Source organism: Onychostoma macrolepis, chromosome 20 (genome assembly GCF_012432095.1).
Source record: "Onychostoma macrolepis isolate SWU-2019 chromosome 20, ASM1243209v1, whole genome shotgun sequence".
In the NCBI taxonomy this organism is placed as follows: Eukaryota; Metazoa; Chordata; class Actinopteri; order Cypriniformes; family Cyprinidae; genus Onychostoma; species Onychostoma macrolepis.
In genome coordinates this window covers 25,849,689-25,870,822 of record NC_081174.1, presented here as the reverse complement: position 1 = coordinate 25,870,822, position 21,134 = coordinate 25,849,689, and the positions used below count along the sequence as shown (strand labels likewise).

Here is a 21,134-nt window from a genome sequence, read left to right as displayed (position 1 = left end):
ACTAATGTGCCAAGAAATAACAGAGAGATCTGTCTAATACAGTTGTGCTGTTACTAGTGACTGATTTAAAATGTGAAAACTTCTTCATCTTATGCTGATCGATTGGCACTTTCACTCTAGAAGAACTACAAAACGGGAGAGAGATGCGTGTATTTTTCCAGAAAACTGATGTGAAAGCATCCGCTCGGCTTGAGTAATGACCCTGTGCATGGAGACAGTGGTTATTTGTGTGCTGCAGTATATGAAGGATGATTTATTTCATGACTACAGCTCTGTACTGAGTGAAGTGAGCATTGAGTTGTTTTCTGGCAGCATGGTTGGATCTCACAATGGCTCTCTGCTACCTAGCATACCAACTGAACACAGGCCATGTTGTTTTCGGCAGGGAATGGTCAGGTTTCTTTTGTCGGAAGTGACATATGCACTATTGTGCAGTGTTTAACATCAGTATAAGATGATATTAACCTGTTGTAGTTGTATTGGATAATGCTGTTATTGTTTTATCTAACTTAAATTAGTTTTGGCTCCTTTTACGTACTGTTCCAATTCGAATCCATTGGAAAAAAAGAAGCACTGTCTTAGGTTTTTTGGGTTTTTGGGTTTTTTGGGGGGATCTTGTTTCACTCTGAAATATGTCAAATAATGGAAATAAAATGGGTTGCAAAGGTCAGTAACATTGACCAGTATTTTACTGCCTTTTAAAGGGTTAAACTCAAATTCTATTAATTGTATTCTAGTATAATCTCAGTGTGGGGTCCCTATGAAAATGCATATAGGCATATTATCGTAGACTTCAAAAGAACATTTTTGCTTTTGTGTTAAATATTTTTGTCACTGAAGCTTGAATATTGTTGTTTTCACTGAAGTAGGCTTATCTGAACCCTAACTGAAATATATCTAGCAGTGATATTGCTTTTCTGTATGAATATTATCTTACAGTATCGCTCAAATATTGAGCCTCTTGACCTTCTAATGTCCTTGAGAGATATTACCTGCTTTAAGAAAGGACTGCTTCAGAACAAAAATCTCCAGTCTGTTTACTCACAGCACACATTGATATCAGACTTGATCAAAATCAGATTCAGTTTCTCACTATAAAAGCATTTTGATATTTAACACACTTTAAATTGCAATCACAACCCACTTCACTTCCTTTAAGAGATGCTTTTCTGAGTGAAACAGGATGTTCAATTAGAATTGATTGGATTGTGAAAAGTTGATATTATCAGAATGTAGAGGAACAAAAAGTCCAATTTGACTTTATGATGACATTTTTCGTAATCTCTGACCTGTGTGACTTGCAACAATATTATATTTGTAGGTTTACATCCCATTAACAGTGTATGGCACCCTGGAAACATTAAAAAAAAGCATGTAATGTCAACCAACCATCTGGCACTGGACCTTTAACCTGTAACAAGTGTGTTTCATTTCTTCATTTGCATCTAATTTGAATACCTGTCATCAAGTGGTAGTAGTTCCAAACAGAGTTTAAAGGGATAATTCACCCAAAAATGAAACAAAACCCAATGTGTGCTTTTTTCAAAAAAGCATCTCTTTTCTATATGATGGGTGTTTATAGTCATAGGCACCATATTTGTCAAAAAGGACAAAAATTACTATGAAAGAACCCCCGAAGTAGTCCATATGAATGTTTACCTCTGTTTCAGCTTGACAGCAGGTCTGACATCAAATAGGGCGCCCATAATGTTGGTATTTTCAGTGGAAACTGATATAAATTTCTGGTTTGTCATCATACTGTACAGCATATGGGTTCAGAAGACTTGTAATCTAGTGCATGAGTATTGACAACCTTTATGAAATGTTGGCAACAGCACCATGACAACTAACCAATGTTCAATAAAACAAAATTTATTGAAGAAAGTTAATTTATCAATAAAAATAATCACAATAAGCAATTTTTCTTCCAATAAATAGTCATTAGCACAACTGGTGAATTTGTGTTATAAGAAATATTTATTGAGCACCAAATCAGTATATTAGAAAGATTTCTGAAGGATCATGTGACACTGAAGACTGGAGTAATGATGCTGAAATTTTAGTTTTGTGTCACAGGAATAAATTACATTATTAAAATATATTCAAAGTAAAAACTGTTTTTTTAATATTTTTTTTTATTGTAAGAATATTTTACAATATTGCTGTTTTTAATGTATTTTTGATCAAATAAAGTTCACTTTCATAAGCATTAAAAATCATACATCTCATTCAATCAGATTTCATAGATTTTAAGAATCCAAACTATCCGTTTCAAAGAGAATCAAATCATTTAATCTGTTCAGCAGAACGTCCTGTTGAAGAAAACTGATTTGATGTTCCAGGTTGAGAAAGCGTATCATTCCAGATTTTTCAACGTTGTAATCAAAGTGGTGGCCGCTTTACCTCACGGTGACTAAACCCTTGAGTAAAACCCCTCTGTGAGACCAATCTCAACCCCAGCACAGCAAGACGACTCCTAGATGAAAGAACTTCCCTGCTTTTGAGAAAGAATTCACTTTTGTGTTCTCCCTAATCCCTCTGCAAGTTAGTTAAATGAAGCATGGGCTCTCTGATACATATAGCGAAGCGGGGCAAGCCGGGGTTACCGAGACCCCACAGGGAGTCTGTGCTAGTTTCGTGTGCCTTCTTGGAGAGGTGAAAAATATCTTTTGAAACACTCAAGAAATTGTGAGCAGGGCTGATTTCTAGAAGCTGAACCCAGCCATTAGATCCTTAATTGCATCTTGAAGCGTTGTATATTACACCAGAGGGTCGTCTCCATGGCAGGATATTAGATTTCGGTGGTATGCTTTAGTGAGCACTTGCACTAGGTGGTCTAGCATCTGCTTAAGGACAAGGAAAATTAATGCAATACAGGGTGACCTACAGAGCAGAAAAAATGATATAATGTGGATTGCTTATCTAAAGGTGCACTGCATTAGACAAAGTGTATTAAGATTTATTTTTGTTATGCAAATTCACAGGGCATAGGACAACAAACTTGAAGTTTAAAACAGTATTTTGATTAATTTGAAAATTATACATTTGATGTAATAAGTTTGCATAAATGTGAAAGAAGTGATACTTTTATTCAGCAAGAATGTATTAAATTGAAAAAAAATTACAGTAACTTTTACAAAATTAGTGCTGGGCAATGATTAATCACGATTAATTGCATCCAAAATAAAGTTTTTGTTTATATAATATATGTGTGTGTACTTTGTATATTTATTATGTATATATAAATATACACATGCATGCATATATATATATATATGAAAAATATGTTATGTTTATATATAATATAAATTATATGAATATAAATATATACATGTAAATACATGTAAATATTTTCAAAATATATACTGCATGTGTGTGTCTTTTATATATACATAATAAATATACACAGTACACACACATATATTATGTGAACTTTCTATTTGTCCACAAAAATGTTAAGCAGGATAGATTGATAATAACAATAAATGTTTTTTGAGCATCAAATCGTGATTTCTGAAGACTGGAGTAATGATGCTGAAAATTCAGCTTTATGAATAAATTACATTTTTAAAATATACTCAAATAGAAAACCGTTATTAAAAATTTTAATAATATTTCACAATATTACTACTAACTAACTATTTATTTATTTATGATAGTGGCCAATGGCCATCTTAATATCTTCTGGCCATTTTTCTGTAAATATTAATAATATGTGCTAATAATTACATTTTAAATTTGGTTACTTAATCAGTATATCATCTATTTAATTTGAATATTTTTTTTTTTTAAATCAACTGATCTCTCCTCAATCAAAATATTTATTGGCTATTTGATACCAGCAAAAAATCGTAGCCACAGATAGATCAAAACCTTTCAGATAAATAAATTTACTGTTATACCCATCTGCCCATGTACTATTCCAGCTCAGTTTTGTTTTAGGGCAACATTTATCTGTGCAAATGCGAATAGAGTGATCTCTTTCCTGTGGGACATGACCTAGTTCTCATTAAACTATTGTTTATTTAATCCCATTAGATGTCTCTTCTCTAATGTGTGTGGCTACAACCGAGCACCTTTCAGAAGTATGACAGGGACAACAGGAACATGTTTACTGCACTCCCAGTCCAGGGGTTTTGACGATTCTCTTTGTGGTTGTGGTATGGTAACCTATGGTAACTAATTTCATGGAAACAGTCTCATGAAATCAATTTTCACATTGGCAATGGTGCTTTGATCAAATGAGACTGTTCAGACAACATCACCTTGAAATCAACAGTGTTCACATTCATTTTCACTTCTGTAATCAGATGTATTTGTAGCAGATGTAGTTAAACAGGATGATAAATATTGGTGGGACATGATTTTATAAATCAGGAATTCTTTGAATTGTGAAAAGTGACAGATGGTTGTCCCAGAAGGGGCACTTTTCTTTAATTCCTTTTTTTCATAATTATTTTTGGAAAAATGTGGCTTATTTTAAATAGTAAAGAGTCAAAATTATCAAACAGGTGTGCACATCCCAAACACCCAGATTGGGATCAGGTGCAGAACAACTAAGTAATTTAAACGAAAAAAAAAGATTGAAGTTCGCACACTGAAAAGTAGCTGTTCAGGATTAATTTATTATTAGCAACGTTTCGACCCACAGGTCTTCATCAGGCACATTAATCCTGAACAGCTACTTTTCAGTGTGCGAACTTCAATCTTTTTTTTCCCGTTTATTTTAAATAGTAAACAGATTTATTTGGATAATTAAAAATAAACATTTACATTTTAAATTATATTTTTATTTACATATACTTTATAGGTTTAAAAATGTAGAAATATTAAAAAAATATTTGTAAAGATTTACAAACACTGTAAAAAAACTATATGATCAGCAAGTCATGGCATCTTATGTTTTTACACTAATTTATGATTATTGATTTTTTAAGACTGTTTAGGTTTACATGATTTGTACAACCAAACTGATTATACTTAAAAAAATATAAGCTTAATGTAAACTTAAGAAACCGAAGGGTTCTTTTTCATTCTTTTTTTTTTAAATTTTTTATTATTATTATTAATTTCTTTTTTTTACAGTGAATACTATACAGAGAATACTATATTTTTTGAGGATTTTGTGTCAAGTGGTTTAGCACTTCATGTACCACTGCATACTTTTATTGGAGAGTCTCTGCAGAAGAGAAAATATGAAAAAAAGCTTGAGTAGTTCTCTTTTTAACTAACATGGGTCTTATTTCAAGAAGCAAGGAGTTGCCTTGAATGGGAATGAAATTAGCTCTTGATGTATATTTACCCCTTGAGGAGAGTCTGTATAGGTCATCCCACTGATCTGTATTGATCTAGACTGGAGTAATTTGGGAGAAAATGATGTTTGATTGGACCTTCAGAGTTAGCATGGAGTGTAGACCTGATGAGGAGATGCCTGGAGATGCAAGTAAGAAAAAAATCAATCTTTAAACATCCTTTCTTTTCTACCAGAGCAGAAGCCCAGAGTAGCTCCGTAAATAAGGTGTGTAGCGTTTTACTTCACTCTTTCAAAGAGTCTGTCAGAATAGATTACCAGACAGAGACCACTTTTATCAGATTGACTTTGAACCTTTTTACCTCTGTTGTTTCGGTGGAGTTTGCTGGTAAGTCTTTGTTGTAAAATGAAGTCTATTGATCTGACAAGACATCCGTTTGAGTTAACCGTCATTTGATCCAAGACATTTGGAAATTAGAGCTTGAAGTAAGTCTGAGGAAATGGTGTGAACTGTTAGGTGAAGGCTGTTTAAAAGATAAAATAAAAATAATACTAACAAATCTAATTCTGCAAGGTGCAACAAAAGTTACTGAAAGTAAAAATGTTATTTTAAATGAAATTATTTTAATCATACAATATAAACCTCTATTTAGTAATATAATATAATATAAATACACAAAAAGTGTGTTGAACCTCAAAATTGAATTATTTAAATGGTCTAAAATAAATGAATATGACAAATAATTGTGTATAATTGACATCATTTGCTGTTTTATTTATTTGTTTATTTAGTCAAAGGAATAATGAAATAAAAATGGTCATCATTTACTCATCCTGAAGTTGTTCCAAGCTTGTATGCATTTCTTATTTCTGTTGAATATAAAATAATATATTTTGAAAAATGTGGGTAACCAAACAGTTGATGAAAAAAGTACTATTGAAGTCAATGGGGACCAAAAAATCATTTGGTTGCCCACATTTTTCAAAATATTTTGTTTTGTGTTCAACTGAAGAACTTGAGGTTGAGTAAATGATGACAGAATTTTCATTTTTGGGTGAAATATCCCTATGACACAATATGACATAATTAAAAGATTGGCTAAATTTAATGACATTTTGGCAATTATGGCAATAACAGTCTTTATTTGGAAACCTCTGATTAAAAATGTTAGTGATGATGACCATGCATGGCTCTAAAATAAATTCTAGTCATATTTCAGGTGGAAATCCTCAGCCACTGAGAACCAAGATTGCTGGATGATAGATATGTTTCCTCACCTCCCAATTTGTTCCATAGATTAATAAGTCTGCTTGGAAGCAAGTATCAGATACCTTTGATAAATTCCTCTCTTGCCAGGCTCTATCTTCCTGCAGACTATCTTGTATTTTTGATCTGAAGTTGTTTACTACTCCACACACACCCCATCATCTTTTTTTCTTTTTTTTTTAAATAACAGACTTTAGTGCTACAATCTTCCCAATTACACTGAATTCACAGGCGCTCTAAAGTATGAAAAAAATCATTGCTGGCTCTTGTGAAGTTGGTTGAACTGATGTTTTTCTGGCTCTGGAATAATTTGGTCCAAATCTTAAGTTAGAGCTGCCTTGTTTCAGTGCTTATTTAATGGTACTAGTGGGCTCCATAGAGACAGGCCATTATGGGATGTTGTCTGTGGCTTTTTCAGTAAATTCTAGTTAGTCGGTATGGTTAGTTAGCTTCATAGGCTGCTGCACTGTGAAAGAGTATGGATAGACCTTTAAAGAAAAGAACTGGTGGTGCATGACTTAGTAAGTCATTTTGATCAAACAGGACAAAAAACACTATAATAACAAATTAAAAGCAGTCCATACGATGTGCAGAGCAGAGAAGATTTTCAGCGGATGATAATATTAATTTCAGTTTTTTACTCACACGAAAGCTTCAGAAGACAGTCATATAGAATACTTTTACCATACATAAATGTTTTTTTTTTTTTTTCTTTCATTTTTTTTGGAGCTTGACCGACTAACGTTAGATGGTATTGTTTATTGGCATTAAGAGTTCCATGAAGAATCTTTAACATCCATGGCCTTTACATTCCACAAAAAGTCCTTTATAGTGGAAAAAGGTTCTTTAGATTTGAAGATGTTCTTCACTCTAAGAAAAAAAAGGTTTTTTTTAATTACTATTCACTGACGGGTTCATTGGGGAACCAAAAATTGTTCTTCTATGGCATTGTTGCTTATTTAATTTAATTTTTAAATTTAATTTAATTTAATTTAATTTAATTTTGGGGTATGTGCTAATAATATAATAAAATATAATTTTATTTTTATTTTATTTTATTTGGGGGTATGTGCTAATAATAAAAGAAATGAAAGAAATTAATACTACTATTCAGCAAGGACGCATTAAATTAATCATGGTAAAGACATTTATAATGCTATAAACATTTTCTGCTTCAAATAAATGTTATTTTGCATTTATTCATTTATGAAAGAGTCCTGAAAAAGTGTATAATGCTTTCCACAAAAATATTCATAGTTTTCATTTATAGGAATATAAGAACAGAAGATCAACCCCGAATGACTTTTTCATGAATGTCTGTTGAACAGAAAACGTCCCTGAAAAGTACAGGCCGTACATTTGTCACACTTACCTCAAAACGATGTCTTTTATGGCCCAGGAGTGCAACACAACAGGACACTTTTGTAACAGAGGCCAAGGCCCATTGTGTCTTAACCTCTTTTTTTCTGTTTGCATCAGCAGATAAATAGTTTACTTGTTGTTTTGCTCCCCTGTTCGTCCTCATCACATCCCTGTCCTTGAGAAGAACAACAAAAACAACATGAATCCTTTCACCGTTTGCAGTGAATGCTGAGTGTACAAAAACACAGGCTCCTTCATAGTCTGAGTTTAAGAAGATATCAGCTTCCAGAAGACTGGAGTGACCAATCATCACATTCCAAACATCATCCATCAATCTGAGCATTTATTGTGTGGATGCCTTGCAGCTGGCAGCCTGCTTGCATTACATATTTCTGAAGGCAAAGAAGGTACATGTGAAGGACAGTAAAGCGTATATGAGCTTAATATCATTTTCTTTTTGTCCTTGTCACTCTTTCTCCTCCATAATGAAAGAGAGCTTCTTACAGGAGCTATAAAGCAAATTCAATTCAACTTTCGCCATGTAATTCCTCTTGGGGCAATGTTACATAGACCAAAAAGAAAGAAAAAAACTACATATTTCATCTTAAATACAATTGCCTTAGAGAAAAGCAAATTGGTTTCTATCTAAATGCAAATTTGTACCTCTGTGGTACTGTTGGGTGAAGTGAGCTCATGCATGTGGGTTCTGGACCTTTCTGAGACACAAGCAAGGCCTCAATCATGTATGACATTTCACTGTTTAATCTTCAATGATTGACGGGTCTGTTCTTAAAAAGTTTGACAAGGCAGAGATTTTAAATGATTCATGCTGAAATATTTGCTACATGCAGTACTTTGAACACCTCTGTTTTAAGTATAAGGCTTCTTTAATGTAAGCATGGAGTTTATTTTTTGTAACCTTTGCATCAATTTACTATCAACGCACTTATCTGTTCTTGGCTAGTTGTGAGGTGAACATTGCTGTCATTTCTGAATGCTATTATAGCACACAGAAATGACAGCAATTTCAAGAACATAAAATTTTAGCTTTTTTTATTTTTTTTATCTTGTTTTTTTCTTATTTTGTGTTACATGATTTTTACATTTTTTATTTTATTATTATTTTTTATTTTATCATTGAATCATCATATTTCTTCTTCTTCTTCTTCTTTTGACTTATTTATCTTATATTTTACATGACCTTATATTAATATATTATATTATATTTTCTATTATTTTGCAAAAAAAATCAAGTCGCAGTTATTGTCACACATGATTGATCATTGCTGTTATTTTGCTGTTCTAGCACTCAAAAACAACAGTAATCTCAATAAAATAAATATTAAATTTTTTTTTTATCTTTATAAGACTCTTATTTTTCTTATTTTGTTATATGATTATTTTATTTTATATTTAATTAATTAATGACTAGCTTTTTGTCAGAATGAAATATTTTGAAGAAAAACATCAAGTCACAGTTATTGTCACAAATGATTGAAATTATAACAATTATAACGCTAAAAAATGAAAACATTTTTATTTTATCTTGTCTTATTTTATTTGTATTGTACTTTATATTTAATTACATTTTATTGTATTTCCAGTTTTATATCAGTATGAAATATTTAGAAGAAAAAAGAGCTTGAGTCACACAATTATCGTCACGCATGATTGATCATTGCTGTCATTTCTGAGTGCCATTACAGTACGTGAAGCTCAAAGCGTTTGCCTGCAGACCGTGACGTTCTTGGCAAAAGCCTGTAGTCTTTGAGAAAATTAGAAAATGGCCACAAAAGCCCTGGGGATAGAGATGTGAGATGTCGGATATCTGCTCCATCACTTTAATACTGTTATCGTGAAATTGGCCATTGCTCAATTATTGTCAGAACCGGTGAAGAGATGAAGAGCTAATCGGACATTCATTAATCTCAGTCTCATAAACGTTTCCTCACATTTCATGACTAAGAAGTGGCAACAAACATTGCTTGCCACTATTTACTTCAGCTGCCAGTCCCCCTAAAAAAATGATTATTTGATCTGTCTTGACGTTTGCTGAAAACAGCGGCTGCAGTAAGCTATGTGAGGTTATTGCATTATTAAAAGACATTAAAGTTTCTCATCCATCTCATTCCAGTGCTTCCCGTTCTGGTGAAATCACAAGATAAATGCAACCAAACAGGCCATGATTACTGATCTGACAAACAGATGCTATTTAGATGTGTTTATTTATTTAAAAAATGATCACTGGAGCAAGATTTGAATTTGTGACCCCTCACATTTAAAGCAAAATATTCCTTTGAGCCACATCAGCTCATGCTCAGATTAAAGACTGAGCCTCCCTGAGACTGAAATCCTAGAGTCGCCTGTGGTAGCAGATGCTCTTGGTTTAACCTCAAGTATTTGATACTTTTCTTTCACTGTCAGTTGTTAACTTGAATGTGAGAATTTCACCTCCTCGTGGTCCTTGTCTTGGTGTGATTATCTGGCTTCAGTTAAATAATTCTGTAATATTTCTCCGTTGTTAAATAGAGTTGATGTTTTTGTCTTTGTAGCAGCCACAAAGGGGGTACTTGTGAATGGTGAAGCACCCTTTTGAAATAAAATAACAAATGAGAAACACTACAGTCTCATGCACTTCACAGACACAGAACAGATCACCCAAAAATTAATATTTGCTGAAAATGTACTCCCCCTCAGGCCATCCACGATGTAGATTAATTTGTTTCTTTATCAAAACAAATTTGGAGAAACTTGCTCGCCAATGGATCCTCTGCAGTGAATGGGTGCCGTCAGAATGAGAGTCCAAACAGCTGATAAAAACATCACAATAATCAATTTGTTTAGAATTATTTTGGTTTGTAAATGTGCATATTTCTCTCCTGATTCAGACAGGATGGATTTTTCACTGGACAAAGCTATGTGATAGATAGAGGACTCTTATTTTAGTCGGAAACAATAGTTTGAAGTTAAAAAAATCTTTTAATGATGATTTTTTTCACTTTAATTGATTGACTTGAGTCGTGTGGATTATTGCGATGTGATATATCAGCTGTTTGGACTCTCATTTTGACGGCACCCATTCACTGCACATGATCCATTGGTGAGCAAGTGCTGTACTATAATGCTAAATTTCTCCAAAGAAAGAAACAAAGAAACAAACTCTATATCTTGGATGGCCTGGGGGTGAGTAAATATTAAGTAAGTTTTCATTTTTGGATGAACTATCCCTTTAAATGAAGGCCACAAGACTGCATGTCCTCATCAAAAAATGCACCATTTTGGACAGGGTCTTGCAATTAATTGTGTAAAGTGTACACCGTAATGTGAAAAACACAAAAGAAATCAATAAACCGAGTCTTTAAACGAAAACAATTCTACAAGCTTTTGTCTTGTAATGAGGACAGCTTTGTAATGTGATGGCAAAAAAACAAAGTTTTCAGTAACCTTTTCCAAGTCTCAAAGCTGTTTTGTTTGTCGTTAATTGCAATACTTGGCTTTGAAATTTTACCTGAATAGATTTTTGTTGTATACAACAAATACATTTTTGTTGTAAGCACATCTAATTAACCTTTAGCATTGTTTTCTGCACCGCTACTGAATCTGCAGGGCCACGGCACGGAAATGATATTTTACCTGAGTAATGAGCTTGCAGTCGGAGTTAAATGTGATAAGATGAAAAATACTGTGTACCGTAAATAATAATACAACTATAAATAAAGCAACACGCCGGTCTATTTTTTTTTCTCTTCACTGGCTGCACTCAAACACAGCACAAACAGTGCCGTCTGACACATGTACAAAGGACTCTTATGATTTGATTCTTTTAATGAATTATGAATGAATTTGTTAATTAATTCTTTTAATGAATTTAATGAATCATTAAACACAGCTAGGGTTACCAGTCTGAGTTGATTCAGTTTGAATCCATCACCGAATCAATCCATATATATCTAAATACAGAGATTAAAAGTTTTTGATACATTATATAGACACACATACATACACGCATATAGAAGCTAAATATCAGTTTATTTTAAAGTTTAATCAAATGTAATATATTTAAGAATAATATGTGCATTTTTTAACATTAATATATTGATAAAATGAATGTTAAAAAGTATAAAAGCACAAGTATAATTTGTTTACATTTTTTTTTAAAACAACAAATGTAGTTTTACAGTACATTCATATATTAATATATTTTTAAAATCAATGCAAAACTACATTTGTTGTTTTGTTTAATATAACTTTGAAACAGGTTATATTATATTCATACTTTTGTACTTTTTAACATTAATTTTAACAATATATTATTGTAAAACTACATTTACTGTTTTGTTTAATGTAGATTTTTAACATAATTATATAGTATTCAAACAATTTACTTCCAAAAACAATCCGTTTGATACAATTTTACTAATTGTAATTACTATATAGAGCTTGCACATTTTGGCTGAGAAACTACCTCCCAAAATATACGCTATATACACATATGCTGTGTGTATGTATACACACACACACACACACACACACACACACACACACACACACACACACACACACACACACACTTGAATTTGTGATTTACAGGGACTCTCCATAGGTTTTTATACTGTACAAACTGTATGTGCTATTGCCCTACACCAACCCTACACCTAACCCTACCCCTTACAGGAAATTACTGGCAATTTTTGAATTTCATAAAACACCGTTTAGTATTTTTTATTTTATTTTATTTTTTAAGCCTTTTGTTTTACGAGGACACAGGAAGTGTCCTCCTAAATCATGTTTACATTGTAGTACCCATGTCATTATACACATTTGTGTCCTCATAAACCATATATACCAGTGTACACATCACACACACACACACACACACACACACACACTTATATACACATTGAAATGCATTACAAACATTTCTGATTTCTTGTAAATATAGCAACTTATATTTTTTTAAGTAGCTTCTACTCCACTTTTCAGTTACCTACTAAAGCTTAACATTCATTTTATTATCTCAGTTGTACTAGACTAAGAGGATTTTTATGAAAGGTAGGACAAACACATTACGTTTTTTTTTTTGCCCCATTTTCTTTTCCACCTTGTCTTTGACGGTGTACCAATGCAGCACACGTTTTTTGATAACGCGGCTCCTCTTTCATCTTCCCGCATGTTGTCTTTGGAACTAACCTGTGTGCGTGCCTCATTCATTACCCATGTGTGTGTGGCGAGCACTGGCTGTTTTCGTATGCGCTGTGCTCACTGGGGAGCTGGATGGGGTTTTTGAAGAGAGGGCAAGTCCCCTACATTTAAGCCCAGTTGATTGACAGTTCATTCCCTCACCCGGTTCCACACGCCTGCGTTTCCTGCGTTCTCCTCAGAGCTCTGATCCTGCCAATTGGACTGTCACACACTCAGACACACACACACACACACACATACTGCACCTACAATTAAACATGCCCTATCGTATTGGATTCCACTAGTTGTCCCCACTAACCACCACCTGTAACTAACCATCTGGCACCATCCAGAAAATGGCAAATCTGACAAATTGTCTTGATGAATTACAGGAAGCTGGTTTGTTTATCACCATGACAGCTGGTGTGATTTTATCATCATTTAAATCCGACGGGAAGGATGTGGCGAACAGCTCTTGAAAGGCTTGCTTGATGGGAGGTCACCAGTGTTGGAAAGTTACTTTGAAACTTGCAACGCTAATCTACTAAATATTTCAAGTACAGCCAATCTCTTCAAGATATACTTCAAGCTACTAACAAAAAAGCAGCTAATTACATTATTTAGAGGGACAGCATTTTTTTATTATTATGATTAACCCATCATATAATTTTGAACATCAAGAGCTAAATATTTAGCTAAAATCATATTTTTATATATAATAAATAGATATATTTATTATGCATTTATGACATTTATTTACTTTTTTGTTTGATTTTAAACAAATTATATGGTATTCAAACATTTTACTTTCAAAACTCATACATTTGACAGAATTTTACTGTATGTAGCGGTTTTGTCCTGTTAAATTTAATATAATTCTTACTGATATGCTAATATAACTACATTTCAGGAATTAAGAAATACATTTTAAAATATATTAAAACATTTTTTAGAATAAATTTTTCATTAATTTTATTTTTCACAATATTTATCTTTTTGCTGTATTTTTGCTCAAATAAATGCTGTTAAAAATGTTTTTTTTTTTCAATGCAAACATTAAAAAGTATTTTTAAAATGTAGTTAAGGTTATTGGCATTGTTACTTTTATTTATTTTCTCCCCAACACAGACAGTCGTATCATAGGAACCACTCTGTAAAGACCAATCTGTTGATAAAAATGTTAATGTGCTTCAAAAAGAAGTAAAGTGTTAATTGACCAGAAGCATTTAAACAAAGAAAAGTGTGTCTTCTCTTTGCTTGGTAGCTTTTGCTTGATAGCTTCTCAAAGAGATGCATATTGTGTCCTCATAGTATTAGCACCTTTCTCTTTGTTCACACTTTTTTGTTACAGTATTTTTATCTCAAATTGCACACAACACATGTATATGAAACAAAGGGGAATGTAATCATGTATATTTGCAAAATAAACGGGCTTATCAACTTTTAAAGAAAGGAGAAAACACTTTCTGTATCATTTGTTGTTGACTTCAGAGGTTGTGTATGTCCAATTAAATTCTTACGGCACAAATTAATCTGTCACTCAGTAAAAGTTAGACAAATTAGACACTTTTTGTGAGCAGGATCAAGAACCATTATTCTACAAACCCATTTTTCTCCAAGGTTGTTAAGATTTATCCTTGGGTCCCTTTTCTCTACTTTTAAAGGAATAGTATATTCAAAAATGAATATTTGCTGAAAATGTACTAACCCCCAGGCCATCCAAGATGTAGACGAGTTTGTTTTTTCATCAGAACAGATTTTGCTCACCAGTGGAACCTCTGCAGTGAATGGGTGCCGTCAGAATGAGAGTCCAAACAGATGATAAAAACATCACAATAATCCACATGACTCCAGTCCATCAGTTGATGTCTTGTGAGAAACTATATCATTAAGATATTTTTAACTTCAAACTATTGTTTCTAGCTAAAATATGAGTCCTCTATACATAATATTGTTTTTTCTTTGTGAACAAAATAATCTCACCTGAATCAGGAGAGAAATAGATCAAGCGCTGTTCACAAGAAAAAACAGTCTAAAACAGTACACCAACAAAACGCATATGTTGGTGGATTTTGATGTGAGAGGACAACGGGGGATGGACTTTTTCACTGGAGGAAGTGTTATAATGGATTATGGACTGTTTTGGTGGTTTAAAGTTAAAATAACTTTAATATATTTGTTTCTTACAAACACATAGTTTTTCACTTCACAAGATGTTAATTAATAAACTGAAATGGTGTGGATTACTTGTGGATTATTGTGATGTTTTTATCAGCTGTTTGAACTCTCATTCTGACGGCACCCATTCACTGTAGAGGATCCATTGGTGAGCAAGTGACATAATGCTAAATTTCTCCAAATCTGGTGAGATGAAGAAGAGTCAAATTTTCAGTGAAGTTTAGTTTTTGGCTGAACTATTCCTTTAATGTGTCCTTCTGTCATGGTTAAGGTCACACAGTACAGTACAGTACAGTTTTCTTTGGATCTGTGAGTTATGCAAATGACTCCTGGATTTCTATTCACAGGGAACTTCTCCTCACGCTGGCCCTCGGCCAGGTCTTATCACTGCTCATCTGTGGGATTGGCCTGACCAGCAAATACCTGGCGGACGATTACCACGCCAACACCCCGGTGTTCCAGAGCTTTCTCAACTACATCCTGCTGTTCCTGGTCTACACCACCACACTCGCAGTCAGGCAAGGTAAGGGCGGCTCCTCCAGGTTTCTGTGCAGTTTAATAAAAACACTGTCAAATGGAAACATAACGTGAGGTTATCTGTAAGACAAGGTGATGATAAGACCATAGGAACATACATTTTTTATGAGAGATTGGCAGAAAAAGGTTATTTGAAGTTTTTTCATTACATTTCTTTGTCTGTCTCGAGCATGACCTCTTCTGGGACTCTGGCAGAAACTTGCAAAACTACTAGCCTGTTTCTATTCAGAAATATGTCAGTCAGGCTGTGTAGATTGCTGTTGTTTTTTTTTTTTTTTTTAAAAAGAAAAGAAAAAGGAGCACTGCCTTTGCTTGTATTTTTTTAAGTTACATTTTTATATTATTTTATATTGTTCAATTACATACAAATTCTCTTATTTTATTTAATAAAAGCATAAATGCACCATATTTTACTTGTCACATTTTTTTTTTCCTGAAGTAAGCTTAGAATATCCATTTGTATTTAGTTTAGTATATATTATAAATATTTACAAATGATTTACATATAATTTATTTGTAAAATATCAAATTTGCATTGACTGAACTAAGTAAATTTGGACAAATACTTTCTTTTGTTTATTTTAACCCCTTAACTGTCACTCACAGTTTTGAACAGAGACATTATAGTGCACGATCCAAACTTAATTTTTTATAATTCATGAATGAAAACATTTTGTAACATGATTTTGATGTACCATTTCCATGGTAATGCAATGTCTGATTTTAAAATGGGTTTCAAAGGATGAATTTTGAGATTTTAAGTTTTCTACTGATAAATAATTTCTTATGATTTCTAATTCGTGATAGAGATAAAGGCAACTAAGATGACTTTCTGTGACAAAGGTTAGAATTCCTGTTATGATGTAGATTTTTTTTCAGGTGCCCTCTTGTCATAAATTAATCTATTACTTTTCCTACATAATTTTTTAACAGAAAAAGTGGTAAAATACCTATTTAGGAGTCTTAGATCTTTCCAACGATATACAGTTTGTCATGATTAGATTAGGATTTAATTGTAAAATAGTGAAGTAAACGTAGGCGTCCCACAGAGGGGACGGTGACAGTTAAGAGGTTAAAGTTCTAAATGAAACATAGGAGTGCATAATAAGCCCTGTCTTAATGTTGATGTAGTAATTATACGTTTCATATTTCTCAGCATTTTCACTTCATGTCTAGATGACAAGTCAGGTTACAGGTGTCATGCTCCGGTTTTATTTCCTAATTGATTTCATGTTGAGCCTCGTGTCCAAGCAGCAAGCTTTGACACAATGTTTTCTGGCACACTTTCAGCAGGCTAATAATAGAAATGGAAAAGCATCGTGTTCTGAGCTGAGAAATATGCCAACTCACAGTCTATTTATAACAGATCACATGTGATTCCCTGACTAACACACTCTTTTTATACAGAAATCAGGTTGTTCTAATAAGCTCCTTTAGGATCATTAATGGATGAGTCATTTTGTTTGAAGGCTAAACGGGACCATAAATGATTTCGGATGAAAATTTTTGCGGTGCTGGTATCGCCAGGAGCTTTCATACTTTTATAAATATTACAGAGTACATGATTCAGATTGGTTAATCAAGCAAATATTTTTGTAAAATGCTGCTAAACTCTGTAAATAGAATACTTCCATGACAATGCAAGATTTTATGTCCCTTTAATTGGTAAGTAATCATATGTACAGTCAGATGGACATGTCTAGCTGATACATTACCCTTTGCTTAGAAAAGTTTGGGCTTTTAAGTTTTAGTTTTGGACTAGTTTAGTTGATATAAATGATTATAATTATAAATGATTAAATGATTTAATGGGAGGTAGCAAAATCTGACAGGGTAGCACAAATCATCAGAACACCAGCTTTACTGACAAGATGCGCATGACAGTCGCATTCGATTAATCGTGCAGCCCTAGTAAATCACCCACCAAATTTTCCCCTCCCATCGGCGCTTTTATGGAGTTGCGCTCTAACACTAATTTGCCCTGTTTAGTAAATCTGCCCCATAGTGGACAACAATCGATGCCGCGTTTGCGATGCTTCACAACGTCTACACAAAAAGTCTAACATGTCTAATTACTTTTCCTGTCGTCCACGACGAGTTCGCCTTCGTATATTGTTTCAAACATGCTGAAACGAAAGAGAGACAGTGGAATCAGTGGAAATTTTACAATGGAGGAAATGTTCGTGGAGTTATATGGCTATAATACTTCTGCATTTATGATGTGAGAAAGGTCAAGTAAAAACTAATTTACCTCAGTTCTCTTTGACAGTCCTCTTCATACAATCCAGATTTGTGTCCACTGTCAGGTTTTCTTTCTTTTTTGAGTTTTTCTGAGGACAAGACAGAGCAGAAGATGTTTGTTTAGCCATTGTTTGTTTAATGTCTAATCCAGTGCCTATCGATGACAGCACACACATCGTTAAAGACATAAAGCCCTAAGCTCGAAACACACAAAAACACAGACGAAAGACTGGCATCGTGAAACAATCGTGGCCAATCAGAAATCGCCACGATTGCTTCACAATGCCAGTCTTTTGTCTGGGACAGCCGAAAATCGTGCATTCGAAAATCAAAGAATTTCACAAAAAAAATTGTGTAGTCTGAACCGGGATTATAAGGTGTTCTGAGTAGTTCTAAAGCTTGGTTCAGACTACTTTTTTTTTTTTTTGTTTTTTTTTGTCGGCTACGACAGTCACTATGCCAGCTTATACGATTTTGACTCCTAAAATCTTGTGTCGTGAATAGGGTTGGGTATCGAGAACCAGTTCCAAATTTCCAACAACCAGGTATTCGATAAGACATGTGCATTTCGATTCCACTTAACAATTCCTGCGTTCGCATTTTAATGTGATTTTTAAACTATTTAAGTGCAAGAAGGGAAACTTCTTGCGCACTGTTTGCGTGCAGCGCACACATCTGAACCGCAAGAACAGCGGTAGTGGTTCCCGGTTTGTGTCCGTTCTCGAACCGTTCCGTGCATTTCCACTGCAGAAAAGGTTGTTCCGGGCAGGAACTAACTTCTCTTTCACATTTATCGACCAGTAGGCAAAAAATACGTCAGTATATCATCATAAACACAGCCGTTTTTTGTCTTAAGTGAACGTAAACAGATGAGAAAGAAAACGCACGTGTACTGTATTTTTAGATCTGCGTGCGTTGTGTTAAAGAGTCAGCCGTCTAATAAACATGCTTCCTGTCATTTATGTTAATCAAAGAACAAAAGAAAATCATTAACTGACTGAATATCTTTCGGAAATTTAATGAGGATTAATCAATGTTTTATTTGAATGAAAAGAACAAATGCAGTGTTTTTAAACTTTTGATTTCAATTTCTGTACCTGAGATTTCTTCAGTTTTATTTATTTATGCTATTGCTAATTGATTTGTTTGTTCTATTATTTACTGTTTACTTGTCTTTAACAATTTAATGTTTGAAATTTATATTCAAGTCTAGATGTTTTTTCTGTAGTATTTCTTTTGGTAAAACCATAGGCAAAAGACAGAATAAATATGTTTTAAATATATCTAAATGTTTGACTTAAAAAAAATTTAATGGATTTTAAAAAAATCTTATTGGAATTGGAATTAGGAATCGTTAAGAATCGGAATGGATAAAATTCAAACGGTACCCAACTCTAGTCGTTAACAGGAAACAGACTACAGGTTGCTATCCGATCATTCTTTGCTTGCTGTCTTTAATGACGTGTGTGCTGTCATTGCTAGCGCGCGACTAGACAGGTGGTGACTTGAGCGTAAACAAACAATGGCTAGCAAACAGCGTGTTTTACTCTGTCTTGTCCTTTAGAAAAGCTAAAAAAATAAAGAAAACCTGACAGTGGACACAAATCTGGATTAAATGAAGAGAACTGTCAAAGAGAACGGAGGTAAATTAGTTTTTACTTTTCCTCTTTCACTCTTTTGCGGCACCTCGAGACAAACATCATAAAATATTATTGCCATACCTCCATGAACATTTTATCCATTGTAAAATGACATCTAGCAGGACGAATACCATTCTCTCTTTCGTTTAGGCATGTTTGAAAGAATGTACGAAGGCCCTTCTGCGCTCTTATTGGCCTGTGTCATTGATGTGATAGAACTTGTCGTGGACGATGGAAAAAAAAATTAAAACATGCAAGACTTGCTATGTTGACGTCGTGAAACATCGTAGACATGGCATCGATTGTCGTCCACTATGACACGCTACACAAGATGAATGTCCCGACGCCCATTGTCATATACGAATCCGCAGGACAGCTACGTCAAGCAGATCGTGCCAAAATCATGCTAAAATCGTGTAGTCTGAACCGGGCTTAAGTGTATTCTGAGTGGTTACTAGGGCATTGCTAGGTAGATGGTAACATTTAGGGTTTAATGGGTGAAGTTTTTGTCATTTCATAGCTCTTTTTCCACCCATAATGCATCATTTTAATTGACAAGCCTTGAACATTGCACGCGAAGGCTGCGCACAAACTCATTATTTCAAGCACGCCACTCTGAGTGAGCCGTCGGCGGCCCCTGCCAAATTGGCGCAGTCTCTTTGTTCTACTCCAATGACCAAAGAGTTGTGTCTGCAGCCTCGGTGAACACGGCCACACGCTACAGAAGGCGGGCAGGGAACGTCTTTCAGGGTAACAAGAGGGCAACAAGAGCAGCTGCCTGTCAGGCGGCCCGTGTCCACGAGCTCCGGCCAAACAATGATGCTCATCTTCTACAGTCCGACAGCGTAGAAGCTGTCATCTTACAATAGCCTCGGTAAAGTGAGACTTGCTTTTCTCATTTCCTTCCCTTCCCATCATCTCTTCTCACCTCTTCTGTGTAGCTTGTAGCAGTCGTGACCCTCGTGCTCCGTTCAAATTGGATTTAAACCACGGTGCTGCAGAACTGGAGAAAGGACTATGGCGGGAAATCAGTCTCTCTCTCTTTTCTAGTCAAAACTGCATCACTTTTTACCGGTGGAGACATAATGTGGTTTCCTGTACTAATGCGGCCAGGCAGTTATTAATTACTCGAGGCTAATGCTGATGGCTGACAGAAACGTTTCGAGCGACAGCGTTTTGCTCTGCTGTGCGTTATTAAGCCTGATTCATATTATGGCAATTCCAGAACACTACACTCCGCTGATCAGAGCCAATATTAAATACACCTTGTCTAACTTTTAATACATTTGGAAAGATTTCGATTGCTTATGCCAGCTGTGTCAGTTTGGTATAATTGAGATATTTTGAATTTATTTATATTTTTATATTTTCTGTTTTTATTTTAATTTTAGTTTAGTTATGTTGTGTTTTTGTCATTTCTATTTGTTTTTTATGTCTATTTATTAATTTTATATTAACAATAGACATAACATTTTAA

The 21,134-nt window shown here is 34.0% G+C and overlaps 1 protein-coding gene and 1 long non-coding RNA gene across 2 annotated transcripts in view; one reads left to right on the top strand and one right to left on the bottom strand.

Moving 5' to 3' along the window:
• Positions 1-21,134, top strand: part of slc35f1 (solute carrier family 35 member F1) — a 97,560-nt gene that overhangs the window by 23,507 nt on the left and 52,919 nt on the right. Inside the window, 1 exon segment of the mRNA XM_058754888.1 lies at positions 15,587-15,762. Within this exon segment, the coding sequence (XP_058610871.1) occupies positions 15,587-15,762 (176 nt within the window).
• The window catches only part of LOC131526556 (uncharacterized), a 47,529-nt gene continuing 42,096 nt past the window's right edge, over positions 15,702-21,134 (bottom strand). Inside the window, exon 3 of the long non-coding RNA XR_009267488.1 lies at positions 15,702-15,785. This is a non-coding gene — a long non-coding RNA (uncharacterized LOC131526556). The remainder of the gene's footprint in view (positions 15,786-21,134) is intronic.